The following is a 15,629-nucleotide window of genomic DNA, read 5'->3' as shown; positions in this document are numbered from 1 at the left end:
AAAGATTATTGTTAATAATTCTACTAAGAACCTGAGTTCAGCAGCCACCAGTTCCTCTTGCTTTGTCTCTGCTCTTTGGGCAATGGCAGATCTGGTGTTCGGAACCTCCCAGAGTGTGTCGGTGGGATGTGGTGGCAGGGAGAGAGCACTGGTGGCCCCATCTGTAAAATGGGTATAAAAATACCTCACTTCCCTGAAGTGGAGGTCCAAGTGAGAAAAGCGGGTGCCTGTTTTAAGATCTGCTGTTCTGGGGCTGTTTTGTAGTCTAACTTAGGGCAGCAGTGGAGACTAGGTGAAACTGGTGGTGATGTGGGTCGGGGAATATCTGTTGGTCTGGCCTTCCTCCCAGTCATCGGCCCCTGCCTGACTGCTTCACTGGATGGAAGCACTGAATGCCAGGGCTGGAAAGGAGCCTCCTGATCTTCCCCAGTGTCTTCACTTAAGGGCAAGGAAACCGAGGCGCAGAGAAGGAATGAGGCCTGCCCAGGCTTGCACCAAAGTGGCAGTGTGGAGGGAGGATTGTGGTCTTTGGAGCCAGCCAGGCCTGCACTGCCCTTGGGCAAGTCTTTCTTTCTCTGGGCCTCAGTTTCCTTATCTGTAGAATGGCAACGTTGTGCCAGCCTTTTGGGGTGGAACAGTGTAATGGGCAAGGAACAGAGCAGACACTCTGCTCTCTTTTTTTTTTTTTTTTGATACAGGGTCTCAAAAATACAGCCTGTTGCCCAGACTGGAGTACAGTGGCATGATCTCGGCTCACTGCAACCTCTGCCGCCCTCCCAGGTTCAAGTGATTCTCCCATCTCAATCTCATGAGTAGCTGGGACTACAGGTGCACGCCACCATGCCCGGCTATTTTTTTTTTTTTTTTCTGAGATGGAATCTTGCTCTATTGCCAGGTTAGAGTACAGTGGCATGATCTCGGCTCACTGCAACCTCCACCTCCTGGATTTAAGCGATTCTCCTGCCTCAGCCTCCCGAGTAGCTGGGGCTACAGGCATGTGCCACCATGCCTGGCTAATTTTTTGTATTTTAGTAGAGACAGGGTTTCACTATGTTGGCCAGGATGGTCTCGATTTCCTGACCTCGTGATCTGCCTGCCTCGGCCTCCCAACGTTCTGGGATTACAGGCGTGAGCCACCGTGCCTGGCCATGCCTGGCTAATTTTTGTATTTTTAGTAGACGGGGTTTTACCATGTTGGCCAGGCTGGTCTTGAACTCCTGGCCTCAAGTAATTCACCCACGTTGGCCTCCCAGAATGCTGGGATTACAGGAGCGAACCACCACGCCAGGCCAGCACTCTGATCTCTTAATAGGAAAAGGTCCCGTTCTCCTGGGAGCCCAAGAGGGCTTTCTGAAGGGTGCCCAGCACATACAACTGGCCTGCCTCCTCTTTGCCCAGGGTACCGGACTTGCCGAAAGCTCTTCTGGTGAAGGAATTCAACCATTGCACTTTTTCGCTCAATTGCTTCACTCCCTGTGTGTTGAACATTTCCAAATCTGATTTGCAGGACTTTTTTTTCTTTTCTTTCTTTCTTTTTTTTTTTTTTTTTGGCTAGTGAGGCTTTAGACTTCCATGCAACTCACCACGCCCAGAAATGGATGCTGGACCAATTGTCTTTACTCCCCCTTTCCCATGCAAGCAATGTAACGGCCTTTGAAAGGGGGCTGGTTTGTGGTTTTCCAGCAGTAGAATGGTCTGTGGTCTTGAGCAGCTAAATTTGAAACCGGGCTTTTCAGGAGGATCAACTGAGCTCTGAAACAGCTGGGCACAGTGCAAGGTGGCAGGGGTCAGGGAGAGGCAGGTGGGGCTCCTTGGGCTTGGCTGTGCTTTCACTGCTGACTCCTCAGTGCCGGGAACAGTAAGAGCTCACACAGCCCTGCTGGAATGAATGCATGCATACATGATGGGATGGATCTGTGCTATGATGAGATGCAGTAGAGTATGTTGGTTAAAAGCCTAGGCTCTAGAACTGGACAGCCTGGAGTGGAACTCTAGCTCTGCTCTTTGTTAGTGGTGTGACTGGGTAACTCAGTTCCGTTCTCTGGGCCTCAGTTTGCTCATCTGTGAAATGGTTGAACTAGATGATTCCAGCATTCCTCCCAGCTCAGACGTTCTGGTTTCTTTGTTGGCCTTCATCCCCAACAATAATGTGTCCAGAACAAAGGCATGGTGCTCCCTGAGCCCTCTAGCTCAGCCACCATGCTCCCAAAAACCTGTGCTCCCAAATAGAGGCAACATGTCCTCTCTACCCAAATGTGCCTGGGAGTTGTCGCCTTGGAAATGTGCTTTTTTGCTTCTGGGGTTGGGTGCCCATACCCTCCTATCCATGCATTTGCCCCCTCCTCCCTTCCCCCCAGTCATCCTGATCCAGCTTACATACCTCCTCCTCCAGGAAGCCTTTCCTGATGCCGACTCCCAGCTGTACTCCTTTCAAAGGCCCTTCTCTGCATCTTTTGCTCCTGGCCTGGGATCCCGCCTCACTCATGTTAGGGTGTTTGTGAGAAGTTATTGAATAATTGTGCACACGTCCTCCACGGTTCAAGGGACTGATGGGAACCCACATCTATTCCTTATCTACGAAGTGCCTGGCCTGGTACGAGGAGGCACATTTGTACTCCTTGTCTGAAATTACCCACTCAAAATCTCAGTGACATAAAGAGTGTTACCCTGCTTCAAAGGAGGAAACTGAGGCTTGGCAAGCTTATTTGGAGCCTAGTCTCTGATCCCCTGAAGCGCACTTTCTTCCCACTGCCACAGCACATCTCTCTCAGACTGTGTTCTGTCCTCTGGACACCTTGCTCTGATTACCCTGATCAGATAAAGTAATCATGCTGGCCGCTAACTGGGATCGGCTCTTGCTTAGAGAGGCCATTGTAAGCATTTTGCATCTCTTATCTCATGTAATCTTATAGCAACCTTATAAGGTAGGTCCTATTCTTATCCCCGTTTTACAGGTGGAGCATGTGTGGCTCTAAGAAGGAACTTACTCAAGGTCACACAGTCACACAGGAAGGAAGTGGTGGAGCCAGGATTTAAAACCAGACAGCCTGATGTAGGTGCCTGCCAAACTGAATTGCAGTTCTTCAATTCACTGTTCCAGTCAAGCCTGCCTAGGTTCCTCAGGGCGTATTTCTTGAGTTTGCACTGTGTGGGTCAGAGGACAAGGGGCAGAGGATGACAGACCCATGTCCTTGGCCAATCTCAAAGCCCCACTGGGAGGGGACAGGTACAGTTCTCTGAGGTCTTTCGAGGGTCTGCACTGTGCTGAGACCCTCTGAAGGGACACTGCTGTTATGCTGTCAGCTTCACATAGGGTGAGGCAGGCTCAGAGGGGTCAGTGGCTTGTCTAAGGTCACCCAGTGAGTGAGTTGGGGAGCCAGGATTTGAACTTGAGCAGTCAGCCTCAGAGTCCCTACCCCTTTCCACCATTTCTTCCTGCCTTACAGGACACGGCATATGAGCTGCTATGGGGGGAAAAGCATAGAAAGTGGCATTTGACTTGGACTTGGGGGTCAGGCTTCTCAGAGGAAGTGAGGTCTAAGTCGAGACCCTCATGTAATGCAGGAAGTGGTGGGAGTAGGGGGAGGAGAGAGAACAGCATGTGCAAAGGCCCAGAGGCAAGAGAGAGCATGGTTTGTTTAAAGAACTGGGTGCAGTGGCTCACGCCTTTAATCCTAGCACTTTGGATGGCTGAGGTGGGAGGATCACTTGAGCCCATGAGTTCGAGACCAGCTTAGGCAACATAGTGAGACCCTATCCCTACAAAAATAATAATAATAATAATAAAATAAAATAAAAATAAATACCAAAGAGAACAGAATGAAGGTGTTTGTTCTAGGTTTCTTCACTGGCATTTCCAGTTGCAATCTTTGAGTAGTCAGTTTATCTAGAAGGGTTTACGGAATGCCTCATGTGGATTCTGTACCATGTTAGGTCTTAAATGCAGACTCAGCCCTTGGTAGGGGTAGGGACTGGTGCATTGCTCGGTGGGGGTCCCAAGGACTGAGGCGGGAATACTAGCTCCAGGATTTGGGAAGGGCCAGGAGGAATGGAAGTACTTTATAGTCGGTGGGAGCTGCCTTGTGTCCTTGCCTGTAACCCTGACATCCTAGATATGGGAAGGATGAAATGAGATAACCAGGACCTGGTGCTTAGTAGGCCCTCACCAGATGCCAGGCATAGAAGCTCAGTGGCAGGCGTGTGCCAAGTTTGGGGCAGCCAGTGGTCAGCAGCCCGGCTGCCCCATGGCACCAGGGAAGAGGGGAAGGGCCCTGCCGTGGAGTAGGCAGAGCAGGGCCTGGAGGGGCCCTGGGCCAGGAGCCTCAGGCTGAAGTGAGCATGGCCGAGTGAAGTGCATGGCCTCTCACTGGAGGGCAGAGGCTGGAACACTGGACAGGGAAGTCCCCACCAGGCCAAGGATGGCTTGAACAGCTACGGAGCAGGCGGCTCAGGCCAAGGATCTGGCCACAGCCCAGAGTCCAGGCACTGGACACTTGGGTCTCTGTTGTGTCCCAATGCTTCCTGGGCCTTGGTTTCCCCATCTTGACACGGGGCGTTGGTGCTTACCTCTCAGGCATTGCCATGGGGTAGGAAGGGGGTGTGAAGCGCCTGTGCTGGGCTTGCAGGTAGTAGGTGCTCAGCCCCTCGGAACGGACGCTGCTGTTGTACACAGAGAAACAGAGCCAGGACCCCAGGCCAGGCCTCCTCTTGCTGTGGCCTCCCTGAGATGGGACTTGGGACAAAAGGTGGTTGGGACTGCCATGCCCTGCCCTTTCCAAGCCCACCTTTGTAGGGGGCAGCCAGGGCTCACTCCAGTGGCCCATGAAGGCTTTAGCCCTGGAGCTGCCCAGCTAGCCCTTCAGGCTCTGGGCCACTTTGCTGGCCTCACATCCCAGCTCACGTTCCTGCTCTGCAGCCTCAGAGATGCCCTTCCCTTTCTGAGCCTTGCCAGGTAAAATGCAGCCCTCTCTGGTCCTCATGACGACCACCTAAGGTGCTGGGTGCAAATCCCCAGCACACAGTAGGTGCTCTATGAACGGTCACACTTGCCTTTACCCCAGTCTCCAAGCACAGCAGTGAGCTGCGATTCTCACCTGTGGTGGGCGTTGGCCCCTTTTAAGCCATTCACTCTGGGGCCAATTATAAATAGACACATAATCGCCCCTATCTATAGAGATAAGACATACTCTTCAGATGAGCCCGCCCCTCCCCTGCCCCCCTCCACGCTGGCACGCGCTCTCCGCAGTTGAAGGCGAGGAGGGATCGGGTGCTCCCCTCCCTCCTCCATCCATCCATCCCTCCTCCCCGCTGCTCCTCCATCTCCACCCTGCAGAGGTGAGATCGGCAGGGGCCGTGATGTCAGAGGCTCAGCTGATGTCACCGCCCCGGCCCTGTGACTTCACTTGCCGGCTTGGGCAGGAGGAGCCGCGAGGAGGCTGAGAGCCGAGAAACTGCCCCCCTTTCCTTTTTCTTCTCCTTTTTTCCCTTTCCCCTCCTCCCCCGCCTCGGCTCAGGAGTTGTTTTCCTCCCCCGTGGTCGCCGGGCTGGCAGGGGGTCTGGGGCAAGGGCCAGGGAAGGATGCGGCTGCAAAGGTAACGGTGTGCGCGGTGCCTCTCCCGCGGTCGTGAAAGTTTGCTCTGGCGTGCGAGGCGTGCCCGCCGGGTGCTCCGCCGCGCCGCGCTGCCCTGGCCCGAGGCTCCCCGGGGGCGGGCAGGGGCCGCGCCGGGCCAGGGCAGGGCTGGGCAGGGGCCTCCCGGGCGGCCTTTACTGCCTTGTCCCCATCAAAGGCCGCAGCTGCTCGAGTGGCGGCTGTAGCTTTGAAACTGCCATAAAGAGCGATGGAGGGCGGGGAGGCGGGGGATGTTCAGAGCAGTGCCCAGGAGGGTGGCCGGGAGAGGAGGGGCCCGAGGGGGCTGCTCGGGGAGCGCGGCAGCAGCAGGGGCGTGAAGGGCAGGGCCCCGGGTCACAGTCCCAGGGGCCGAGTGCCCGCCCCCGTCCCCTCCGGTCCAGATCCAGCCGCCGTGCGCAGCCAGCCCGGGTGTGAGGGTGCAGAGCGGCGGGGGGTTGGGGCTGGCTGCTCCCTCTCCCCCCCTCCACTATTTCCAGGCATGTTCTTCCACCTCCAGCAGGCCATTTGTCAGTGGTGATGCGGGACAAAGGAGGGGCAGTGGGTGGTCTGCTGCGAGTTGGGCGATGGGCACGGAGCGAGGGCCGAGAGAAACGCCAACAATGAAGAGGCAGATCGAGGGCTTTGCTCATTCAGGCTGTCGAGGGAGCCGTCATTTTGTGTTAGCGTGTGTGTGTCTGAGGTGGGAGGAGGAAGAGAGCGGAGAATGACAGGAGAAGGATTATGACATTGTGTTGTCTCTGTTTGTGGTAAATGCAAATTTGGCACCAGTGGTTTCCCGGGAAAAGGAGCAGCAAGTAACCCAGGCCGAGGCCCTGGCCCAGACCCACGGAGGGAGCCCGTGCTGGGCGGCGTGGGGCTTTATTTGGCCCTCCCTTTTTTTCTATCTGGCGTGTGCTTCTTCCATTTATTTTACAGTGAAGAGCTGGAGACAGACAGGCCGGCGAGGCAGGAGGAGCCGGCCCCCTCCTCCCAGGCATGGCAGCCCCTCCTCAGCTCACCCCGGAGGAGGCCTGGGCAGCTCTCCCAACCCCCAGGCGCTGTCCCAGCTCCCCGGCCTCCCTCCCAGGTCTCTGCCCCCAGCCAGGGTCACCGTTCCATCATTCTCTTAGCCTGGGCAGCCTGAGGTCTCTGAAGGCTACTTCTGCCCGCAGCTGCTTCCCAAGCGTGACAAGAGACCGAGAACCTGGGACCGAGGCTGGGATGGGGCTTTGCAGAACGAAGGCCAGGGCTGGGCGCTCCCCCGGCTACAGTGCTGGCCTGGCTGGCCTGGAGGTTGGCAAACAGCTCTGCAGCCAGGGGCTGTTAGCACAGCCTCCTGGACCTTGACTCCTCTGACGGGCCCATGAGGGCAAGGGAGCTTGAGCCTGCCCTGGGCCAGGAAGCGGCCATGGTACAAGTCTCTGGGCTGCCACAAGGCTCAGGCAGGTGCAGTGACATGGGCGCAGGTGGTCAGTGTGTTTACAGCAGGCCTCCAGAGAGTGCATGGTGGAGTGAGTTTTACCAGGGCCAGGCCGTAGCTCAGGCCCTAGCAGAGACTGTGAGTTCTAAGCTGAGAAGCCAGGGCAGGAACCATCTACAGGCGGAGGGTCAGGGGAAGGCTGTGGCTCTCCTTCCAGTCTCCCTTCCCCTGGAGCTGGTCCCTAACCTGACCTCACCACCTCCTCGTTTCTGGTCAAGTCTTATGGTCTCAATTCACTTCCTCCAGGAAGCCTTCCCTGTCCTCCTCTCAGGTGGACTTGGGTCCTGTGCCTGGCCCACCGTCTTTGCCCTCTCACAGTCCTGACCACACAGAGGTGGGTCTGTCTCCCTGTTAGGCCTTTGGGTGCAGAGCCTGGGTGACCATCCTTGGGTACAGGGACACTTAAGGCCTCCCCTCTGCACTCCTGGCACCTGCCCAGAGCTGGGCATAGAGGAGCCCTGTGCCTAGAGCTCAGAGGAACAGACCCAGACTCAGACCCCCCAGGAAGTGGGACCACCAGGATGGAACAGCTGCCCTCTCCCCATGTCCTAGATGGTGTGATGGGCTCACTTCCTTTGGGCAAACTCACCCCAAGGGGTTTTTTCCCCACAGAAATCTTTTCCCTGAGTACCCCTGTGAGGTCTGACAGGGAAATCAAGAGAGGCTTCACAGAGGAGTTGGCATTTGAAGGCCTTGAAGAGTGAGTAGGAGTTTGCCGTGCTAAGGCAGGAGAGGGTGTACCATCAGAGGGAAGTGCAAGAACAGCGCATCCAGGGTGTAAGAGGCGGGTTGCACTCTGTGGCTGAAGCCGTTGGAAGGGAAGAGTGGGGAGAGGCGGTGACAGTGGAAGTGGGGCCCTTGTTTCACTGGCTGGGGGAGCCACTTGTGGAGGAAGGGAGAACCTGACCTGATGACAGACTGGGTGGTGCCACATGGACACCGCAGTCATTGCAAACTCGCCTTCTTTGGACCCGTTTTCAGGATCTTGCAAAGCTGGCTTGTTCTAGCTGCTCCCAAGCCAGCCTCTCTCAGGCTGCCTTGTGCTGGGATTCCCAGATGGCCTCAGATTTGAATTTACAGACCAGCTTGGGTCTTCTTTTAATTTGGAGTCTCAGGACCAGCCCAGGCCACATTCTGAGCTGGAACCAAATTGGCGGGAAGCATTTTGGATGCCGATCAAGGGGTGAAGGGTTCAGGAGCAGCTCCTCCAGCCTGGGACCCCGAGATGACTGGAGGCTCCTGTGGGAGACTGGGGTGGCTAGTCCCCCAGACCTATCCCCAACGGAGATGGCAGCACAGAGGGGTGGCCAACGTCCTGAGGCCAGACTGCCTGGGTTCAATCCTGGCTCTCCCATTTCCTAGCTGTGTGGCTTCAAGGAAGTTACCTGCCCTCTCTGAGTCTTTGTGTTCTTGGGTAATAATAATACCTACATCACAGGGCTGAGGTGAGGATTACATGAGATCATTCTCACAAAGCAGTCAGCCAGAGCCTGGCTCCCAGGGGGCACTGAATCATTGTTAGCTTAAAAAAAGATAACTCCAGAGAGTGAAGGCTCTAGCACCTAGTGTCTGGGGTCTAATCACTCAATCCATCTGAGCCTCAGTTTCCCTAGTTGTAAAATGGAGATGGTCATCGTGTCTGGTAATAATAGCCAAGACTGAGGAGCACTGACTGCGAGATTTGCAGGCTGTGTTCTAGTTGCCTAACTATGTATTAGCTTAATAGTCTCTCCCCGCCCTGAGCCACATGTAGGGGCAGAGCAGGGGCCAGGGCAGCCTAGAAACTAAAAGTGTGCAGGGAAAAGCCCCAGAGATTTGGTATTTTCTGGGTGAAGCTAAACCAGTCCCCTTGCTTAGCAAAGGCAAGAACAGAGGGAAGTGGATGGCTGGAGTGTGAGGCATGGAGACCACAAAGGCCCACCCACCACTGTAAATGAGCTGCCTGGGGCTGGACGCCCCTCATACGTGGCGGAGTCACCTACACACCGTGGGGCCTTGAGCGAGTCGTGACCACCATCCTGGACTTCGATTTCCCTAGCTGTGTGAGGCAGACTTGGGTCTGTTCACCTCTCAGGCCTGCCACTGCTCTAAGGGGCTGTGATTCTCTTGTTGCTTTGGTTTTCTTGGAAGGTTTCCATGTAGGTAGTGACTTGGGCGGTATCATCTGCCCATTGATTTTTCCAGAAAGGATGCTTTCTTCCCTCCCACTCCGCACTCAGCCCACAGATGAGTGACCTCTTGCCTAGCTTTCCCATTTCTCCTCCTGTCCCTGCTAGTAACTCACCTGGTCTAGGCTCAGGGACCGAGAGGGCCCAGCCCAGTAGCAGCTCCCCAGAGGCCCCCAGAGGGCACAAGAGCCCCATAGACAACACACCCCATCACCTGTGAGGAGCACCTGGGGTGGTGTCTACGGGGCTGGGGAGCCACATCCAGCCCACACGTGGCTTTGTGAGCCTGATTGCCACGGAGGCCCCCAGTGGCTCATTCACTCTCCCTCCTCCGCTCAGCAGAAGCTTTGGGATCCAACAGGTGTGGCTTACTCCTTGCTCCGCTGTGTCTGCTGGGTGACTGTGGGCACCACACCTCCCTGAGCCTGTTTGCTCATGGGGTGAATCATCCCACCTCATGGAGCACCTGAGGCTGGAATGATGGCAACAGCACTTCTGGTACTGAGAAGCGCAGTCACTGATTGAGCCCTGTGTGCCTGCAGCCCTCAGTCGGGGGTGATGTTAATGTCCCTGTTCTACAGGTGAAAAGGCTGAGGCTTCAGGAGCTTAGGGAGCTTGCTGAAGGTCACATTGCCCTCTGTCCTTCCTTATTTTATTTTATTTATTGAGAGGGAGTCGCTCTGTTGCCCAGACTGGAGTGCAGTGGCGCAATCTCTGCTCACTGCAACCTCTGCCTCCCAGGTTCAAGTGATTCTCCAGCCTCAGCCTTCCAAGTAGCTGGGATTACAGGCACCTGCCACCAGAGATAGGGTTTCACCATGTTGGCCAGGCTGGTTTCGAACTCCTGACCTCAGGTGATCCGCCCGCCTCAGCCTCCCAAAGTGCTGGGATTACAGGTATGAGCCACTGCACCTGGCCCTTCCTTTCTTTTTAACACCCACCTACTACCAAGAAGGCACAGAGGCAGATGATGATGCTGGGAGTCCATCTGAGGCAGGACGGGTAGAGGAAGCCTAGAGAGCCCTAGGGGAGGAGGCTGGGGAGACACAAAACTTGTGAAGAAGTGGTTACCATGCATGTCTGTCATCATTTGTCCACAGAGGGATATACTGATAATGGGAATAATGGTCGTCAGGTGGGCAGGGGAAGGGGTACCCTGCACCATCATGTCTGCTGAGGAAGATACAGTCGTGGTTCCCTCTTCCCAAGATGTTTCTGCTTACCTTTGCTCAGGACATGGGGTTGCTTAAGGGCAATGTGTGGGTTCAGATCCGGCCTCTGCACTCACCTGCCGTGTGATCTCAGGCTAATTATTTATTGCTCTGAGCCTTAGCGTCCACGCCTGTACATGGGGATGGTCATCGTATTCACAGTGTTGTGAGGATGTTATGAGTGAACGCAGGTAATGCACTTAGCACCATGCCCAGCTGGTGCGAGAGCTCTAGGAATGTTCTCTGTTGTCGGCCTCTTGAATCAGCCTTGCCTCTCCTCAGCATTCCCTCAGCACCTGCTGTAAGTCAGCGCCAAACCCAGGCAGCCTCCTCCTGTGCCCTGGGCTAAGCCGCCAGCCTCCAGGCCTGGGAGCTGAGCGTCTGGATCTGCCGCGCAGGGGGAACAGCCTCTGAGAGTTGGTGTGTTGGCTCCCACTGCTGGCGTGACAGACATCCTGAGGAAATATGTCACTTTACAATAGTTTTCAAAGAAATTTCTAGAAAGCTCTTTTAACCCTACAGGGGCCATTCATAGCCTGGACTTCCGTTAGGTCCTAGTCTCAGTTTTTTCTTGATTTGCTGAGGACCCGCCCTCTCCCGGGCCTCGGTTTCCTCATCTGTAAAGCAGTAACTACCCAGCTCAGAGGGCTGCCTATGTGAGATGAAACTGCTCCTGTGAAACTTGCTTTGTAACCTCGAGAGCACTTTACAGAGCTTTCGGTTCTGTTTCTGGTCATTCACCAGACGGCCGCAGGCAGATGCCTGGGCAGGGTCATACTGTGTGCCCAGGCAGGGTGTGCACAGCAGTGGGATGCCAGCTTGGCTCTCAAGGGCTCCCTGAGTCGTGGCCTCACTAAAACCCTTGAACTTTGTAATTTCTAGAGAATGTGGAAGGCTTTACAGGCAGCCCTGCTCCTTCGCAGGGAAATGCTGATAAGCGTCTTGTCCTGGTCACTGGTTCAACCCACATATGTTTTTGGAGCAGCTCCTTGTGCTGGGCACTGGCCTGGCTGATGGGGATGAAGCTGAAGACCAGAGGTCAGCCTTGCCTTTGAGAGCTTGGCCTAGGAAGAGGGATGTGGAAACTCACATCCAAAACCCTGATGACTGAGGTTCAGGGTGACGTGACACAGGGCCTGCACTTCTCAGAAGAGGCTCAGCCATAGGGCAGGATCGCTTCTAAATACATACTGGCTTGTGTCCTGTGCTCAGAATCCTTCATCATCTCCTCTTTTTGCCCAGGGATAAAGTCGCAAAGCCTCTGTGGCCTGTACTGTCCTGCTCCAGCTGCATCTCCAGCTTTCTCATTTCACTTACATTACCCTGCAGGCCCCTGTGCCCTTCCTGGAAATCTACTTGTTCCCTCCTACCGCAGGGCCTTTGCCCATGCCGTGCCCTCTGCCTGGAGCTCTCCTCCAACTTCACCATGTGGTTACTTCCTATTTGTCTTTCAGGCCTCAGCTCAAATGTCCTAGATCCCCAAGGCTCAGGGTCCCTATTGTACATCTGCTGTGCTCCTGCCACACTTTCTTACTAATTTGTATCATGGCTGTTATCAGATGATTATTTATGTGATGATTCTTTTTCTAACAGCTCCATGGCACCATAAACTTCATGACCACAGGGACCCTTGGGATCAATGCTTGTCATAAGGGCTCAGTCAATGTTTGTTGAATGAATGAATAAGTGTTAAGAGTTTGTGGAGGAGGTGGCATTTGAGTAAGACTTGAAAGAGGATATAATTTCAATCCGTAGGGAAGAGGGAACAGCATTCCTGCTGCAGGGAGCAGACAGGCACAGGACAGGAAGCCAACTTGTCTAGTTAGACAGAGAGGCAGAATGAGACCTGGGAGAGAAGGTTTGGAGAAGCAAGCGGAGCCAGATACAGCATTGTATTCCAGGCTAATAGGAATAAACTTGAATGGTGAAGCCGCTCAGGACCCACTGACAGACTTCTGAGCCAGGGGGAGCAAAGTCAAAACCGGCTTTGGATAACTGTAATGAATCCGCCACGGGGATGGGTGGGCAGGGCAAAGTGGCTCCAGTCGAGGACCAGTTAAGAGTTGGAGAATTCACGGCTCCTGCTGCTTTCTGCTCCCCTAGAATCAAACATGATTTGGCAATTATCCCCGAGAGCTCGCAGAGAGATGCAGGGCAGTGATGAGGAACCTCACACGGTGTGGCTGCTTCCAGAAGACAATCGCCTTGGCGTCAGGGCAGCTATTCCCGAGTCACTAGAGGGAGAGACGGAGTTGATTGAGCATTGGCATCTGCGTTTCTTGGCTTCTCCTATTGAGAAGGCAGCATCCAGCTCTGCATCCCTGCACCTGTGTCCTGGTGCCTTCTATTAATAAGTGGCCCAGGAATCTTGATGCTGAAGGACCAACCTGTGGCAGAAGATGAGCAGAAACATTTCTGTCAAATGCCCAGCAAACAAGACTCCACGCCTCCGTGGGGAGCCAGCACATAAGAGTCAGGACTCTTGAGGACCTGAGGACAAATCCCAGCGCCACCACTTAGCAGCTGTGCACCTTCGAGCATCTTCTAAGTGACTCTGGGCCTCCATTTCTTCACTTGTGAAAATGGAGGCTGCCCTGGTGTTGTGAAGGTTAAGGTTAAGTGACATATATGGATCCCCAAGCACAGGGAACACTGGAGGCTCAGGAAGTAGTGGCCGTTATCATGGCTGCGTTTTTCTCCATGGTTTGAATTCTTAGCAGGAAGCTTGGGTTTCAGGCTTAAAAATGAAGAGCATGTCAACAAAACAGGATGGAACAAAGTCTTTTCCCAGCATGCCTCAGCATGTGGCACTGCCTTCCCGTGGAGCCCAGACAATGATGTGGCTAAAAGTCTTGAGCTTTCAGGCAGAAATAATCCCAAAGGAAAGGAACTTCCTTATTGTCATCTTATAACAAAGCAACGCAGGGGCCCTGTAGCCTGTCAGATTCAACTCTGCCCCCTCCGAGCTGCTCTGTGCCTCAGTTTCCTCATCTGCAAAATGAGGCGAGAACAGTACCCACTTTATAGGGTTGTTGTAAGGATTAAGCAAGTTACTGCAGGAAAAGCGCTTAGAGCATGCCTTTGTCACTGCGGCTCTTAGATCATTTCATATTCAGGTTAACTCTTTGTAGTGCCCTGAGTGACTCTGTGGGGGCTTTGGAGCCAGAAGACTGAGTTCAAATCACAGCCTCTTCCTAGCTTGTGACCTGGGCAAGTCTCTTAACCTCTGTGTGCACCCATTTCCTGCTCTGTACAATGAAGATGACAATCCCTGCCTCATGGGTTTGTTGTGAGGAGTGAATGGGATCACTCAGGTAAGGGCGCCGACTCCCCTGAGGCAGGCAGCTCACCTGGCCCCTCCCAGCCCAATTTACAGCTGAAGAAATTGGATGATTTAAAGACACACACTGGTGAGACCAGGCTGGCCCCAGCTCAGTGACTGGCCCGGTGAGAGTCCAGCCACTGGGGACAGTGAGTGCCGGGCAGGTGGGGGTGATCTGTGCGCTCAGGTTGCACGGGCTTCCCGTTTCTTGGCCTATCCTCAGGTGTTAGCTCTCTGCTCACCTGTGGGGAAGATGTGTAAGTCGATTCACAGCAGCTGCTGCTTGTTGGGCAGACCGTGGTCTTCCAGGCATGGGGTCCGAGAGTCTGAGGCCCCCCCACCTGCCCCAGCTGCCCAGTGTCCAGGGCTTAATATATGACTGCTGGAGGGGGTGGCGCTGCCCATGCCGTCCTCTTACATTCTTTCCCTATCGGCCTGCAGACTTTTGGTCCTACTGACTGTCTAGGTCCATCTCTGTCTTTCCAGTGTTTGCTGAGTGCTGGGAAGCTTGGTGGTTAAGAGTGCAGCCTCTGAAAACCTGGGTTCAAATACCAGCTCAGCCTCTTCCAAACTGTGTGACTTGGGATAAGTTAAACTCTTTGCACCTCAGTGGCCCCATCTGTAAAATAGGGGTGATAACAGTACCAAACTCATTAGACTGCTGCAAATAAGAAGAACTGGGATGATAAAGGGAAATCTGCATAGTGCCTGGTTCATAGTAAGCCTGGATTCCTCTGGGCTGTATCATCCTCATTAACATCATTTTAATGGACATGGTACCCTACCCTGCACAGGATGCCGGAGACCCAAGAGAAGCAGAGGTGTCTCTGCCCTGCATATGCTCACAGTCCAGGGGGAGAGATGGATGCATCCCAGATTAGGATGCCACACTTCTATCCTGGAGGGCAGAGTGGAGGGGCAAACCTGGAGAGCAGAAGTTTCTGTGGGACCCTGTGAAACAAATCCATGCCAAACATGCCAATGCTCTAAGGCCCTGCAGGATCCCACCCTTGCCCAACTCCGCAGCTTCATCTTTTTCCCCTGCACTGGGCACAGTCCTCCTGGGCACAGCAGGTGGCTCTCCACCACACCCCTAAGTCTTGGTATTCTCTGGTCCTCTGTTTTAAGGCCCTCCCCACCACCATAACTTTAGAGCCTCCCCTGACCTTGCCCCAGAAAGAACTGTTCTGAGCCCCCATGCTCCCTCCATGCGGGCTCAGAGACTTGCACAAAGCAGGGGCTCCTGTGGAATGAGGGCACAGAATGAGGGCGTGCCCACAGAGGCTCTCCACCCCTGCTGTTTGTGCACTCTCAGTATCCTTGTGCTTTGCAAGGGGACAGTGCGTGGCTTGGGGACAGGCACAGCAGGAGGCTGTGGGGAGTTTCCCGCTCTGTTAGCCAGAGGCTTTTGTAAGTTGCCTCCTGGCAGACTGCAGATGAAGCCCCGAGCTTGTGAGCAGGAATTCCAGGCCTCCCTCTTGGTGTGACTGAGTTAGCAGGCGGCGCCTCCCAAGAGGAAGGAGAGCTGGAGCTTGGTGAAGGATAAAGGTGAGGGCTGTGTGTCTGCTCACGGGAGCTGGCAAGTGAGGAAGGACATCCGCCTGCTCTGAAGGCACCGACACCCTGGCTCACTTCGCACAAGTCACTGATCTGCCGAGCAGGGCCAGTCTCCTCAATCAATCCACGCTGACAGATGGTAGTGGAATCAGTGACCTAGAGGCAGAAGGCTCCATTTGTAATCCTGGAGTGGCCCAGGCGCCTGGAGGAGGGCAGAGGAGTTTGTAATAAAAGGAGTGATACAGTGTTTCCAAAAGCCATCTTTGAGCCAGAGGAGGAGGGA

The 15,629-nt window shown here is 54.5% G+C and overlaps 1 protein-coding gene across 1 annotated transcript in view; it reads right to left on the bottom strand.

Annotated features, from left to right (window-relative positions):
* Nucleotides 1-12,345: 12,345 nt before the first annotated feature.
* Nucleotides 12,346-15,629, bottom strand: part of LOC100969966 (proline-rich protein 2-like) — a 29,825-nt gene continuing 26,541 nt past the window's right edge. The window contains exons 4-5 of the mRNA XM_055105642.2: nucleotides 15,361-15,502; nucleotides 12,346-14,408 (exon numbers count right to left, since the gene is read on the bottom strand). Coding sequence (XP_054961617.1) covers nucleotides 14,380-14,408; nucleotides 15,361-15,502 — 171 coding nt within the window. The 3' untranslated portion in view covers nucleotides 12,346-14,379. The remainder of the gene's footprint in view (nucleotides 14,409-15,360; nucleotides 15,503-15,629) is intronic.

This window comes from Pan paniscus, chromosome 23 (assembly GCF_029289425.2).
Source record: "Pan paniscus chromosome 23, NHGRI_mPanPan1-v2.0_pri, whole genome shotgun sequence".
Classification (NCBI taxonomy): domain Eukaryota; kingdom Metazoa; phylum Chordata; class Mammalia; order Primates; family Hominidae; genus Pan; species Pan paniscus.
Note: the sequence above shows the minus strand (reverse complement) of the source record. Positions and strands in the feature narration are given on the sequence as shown.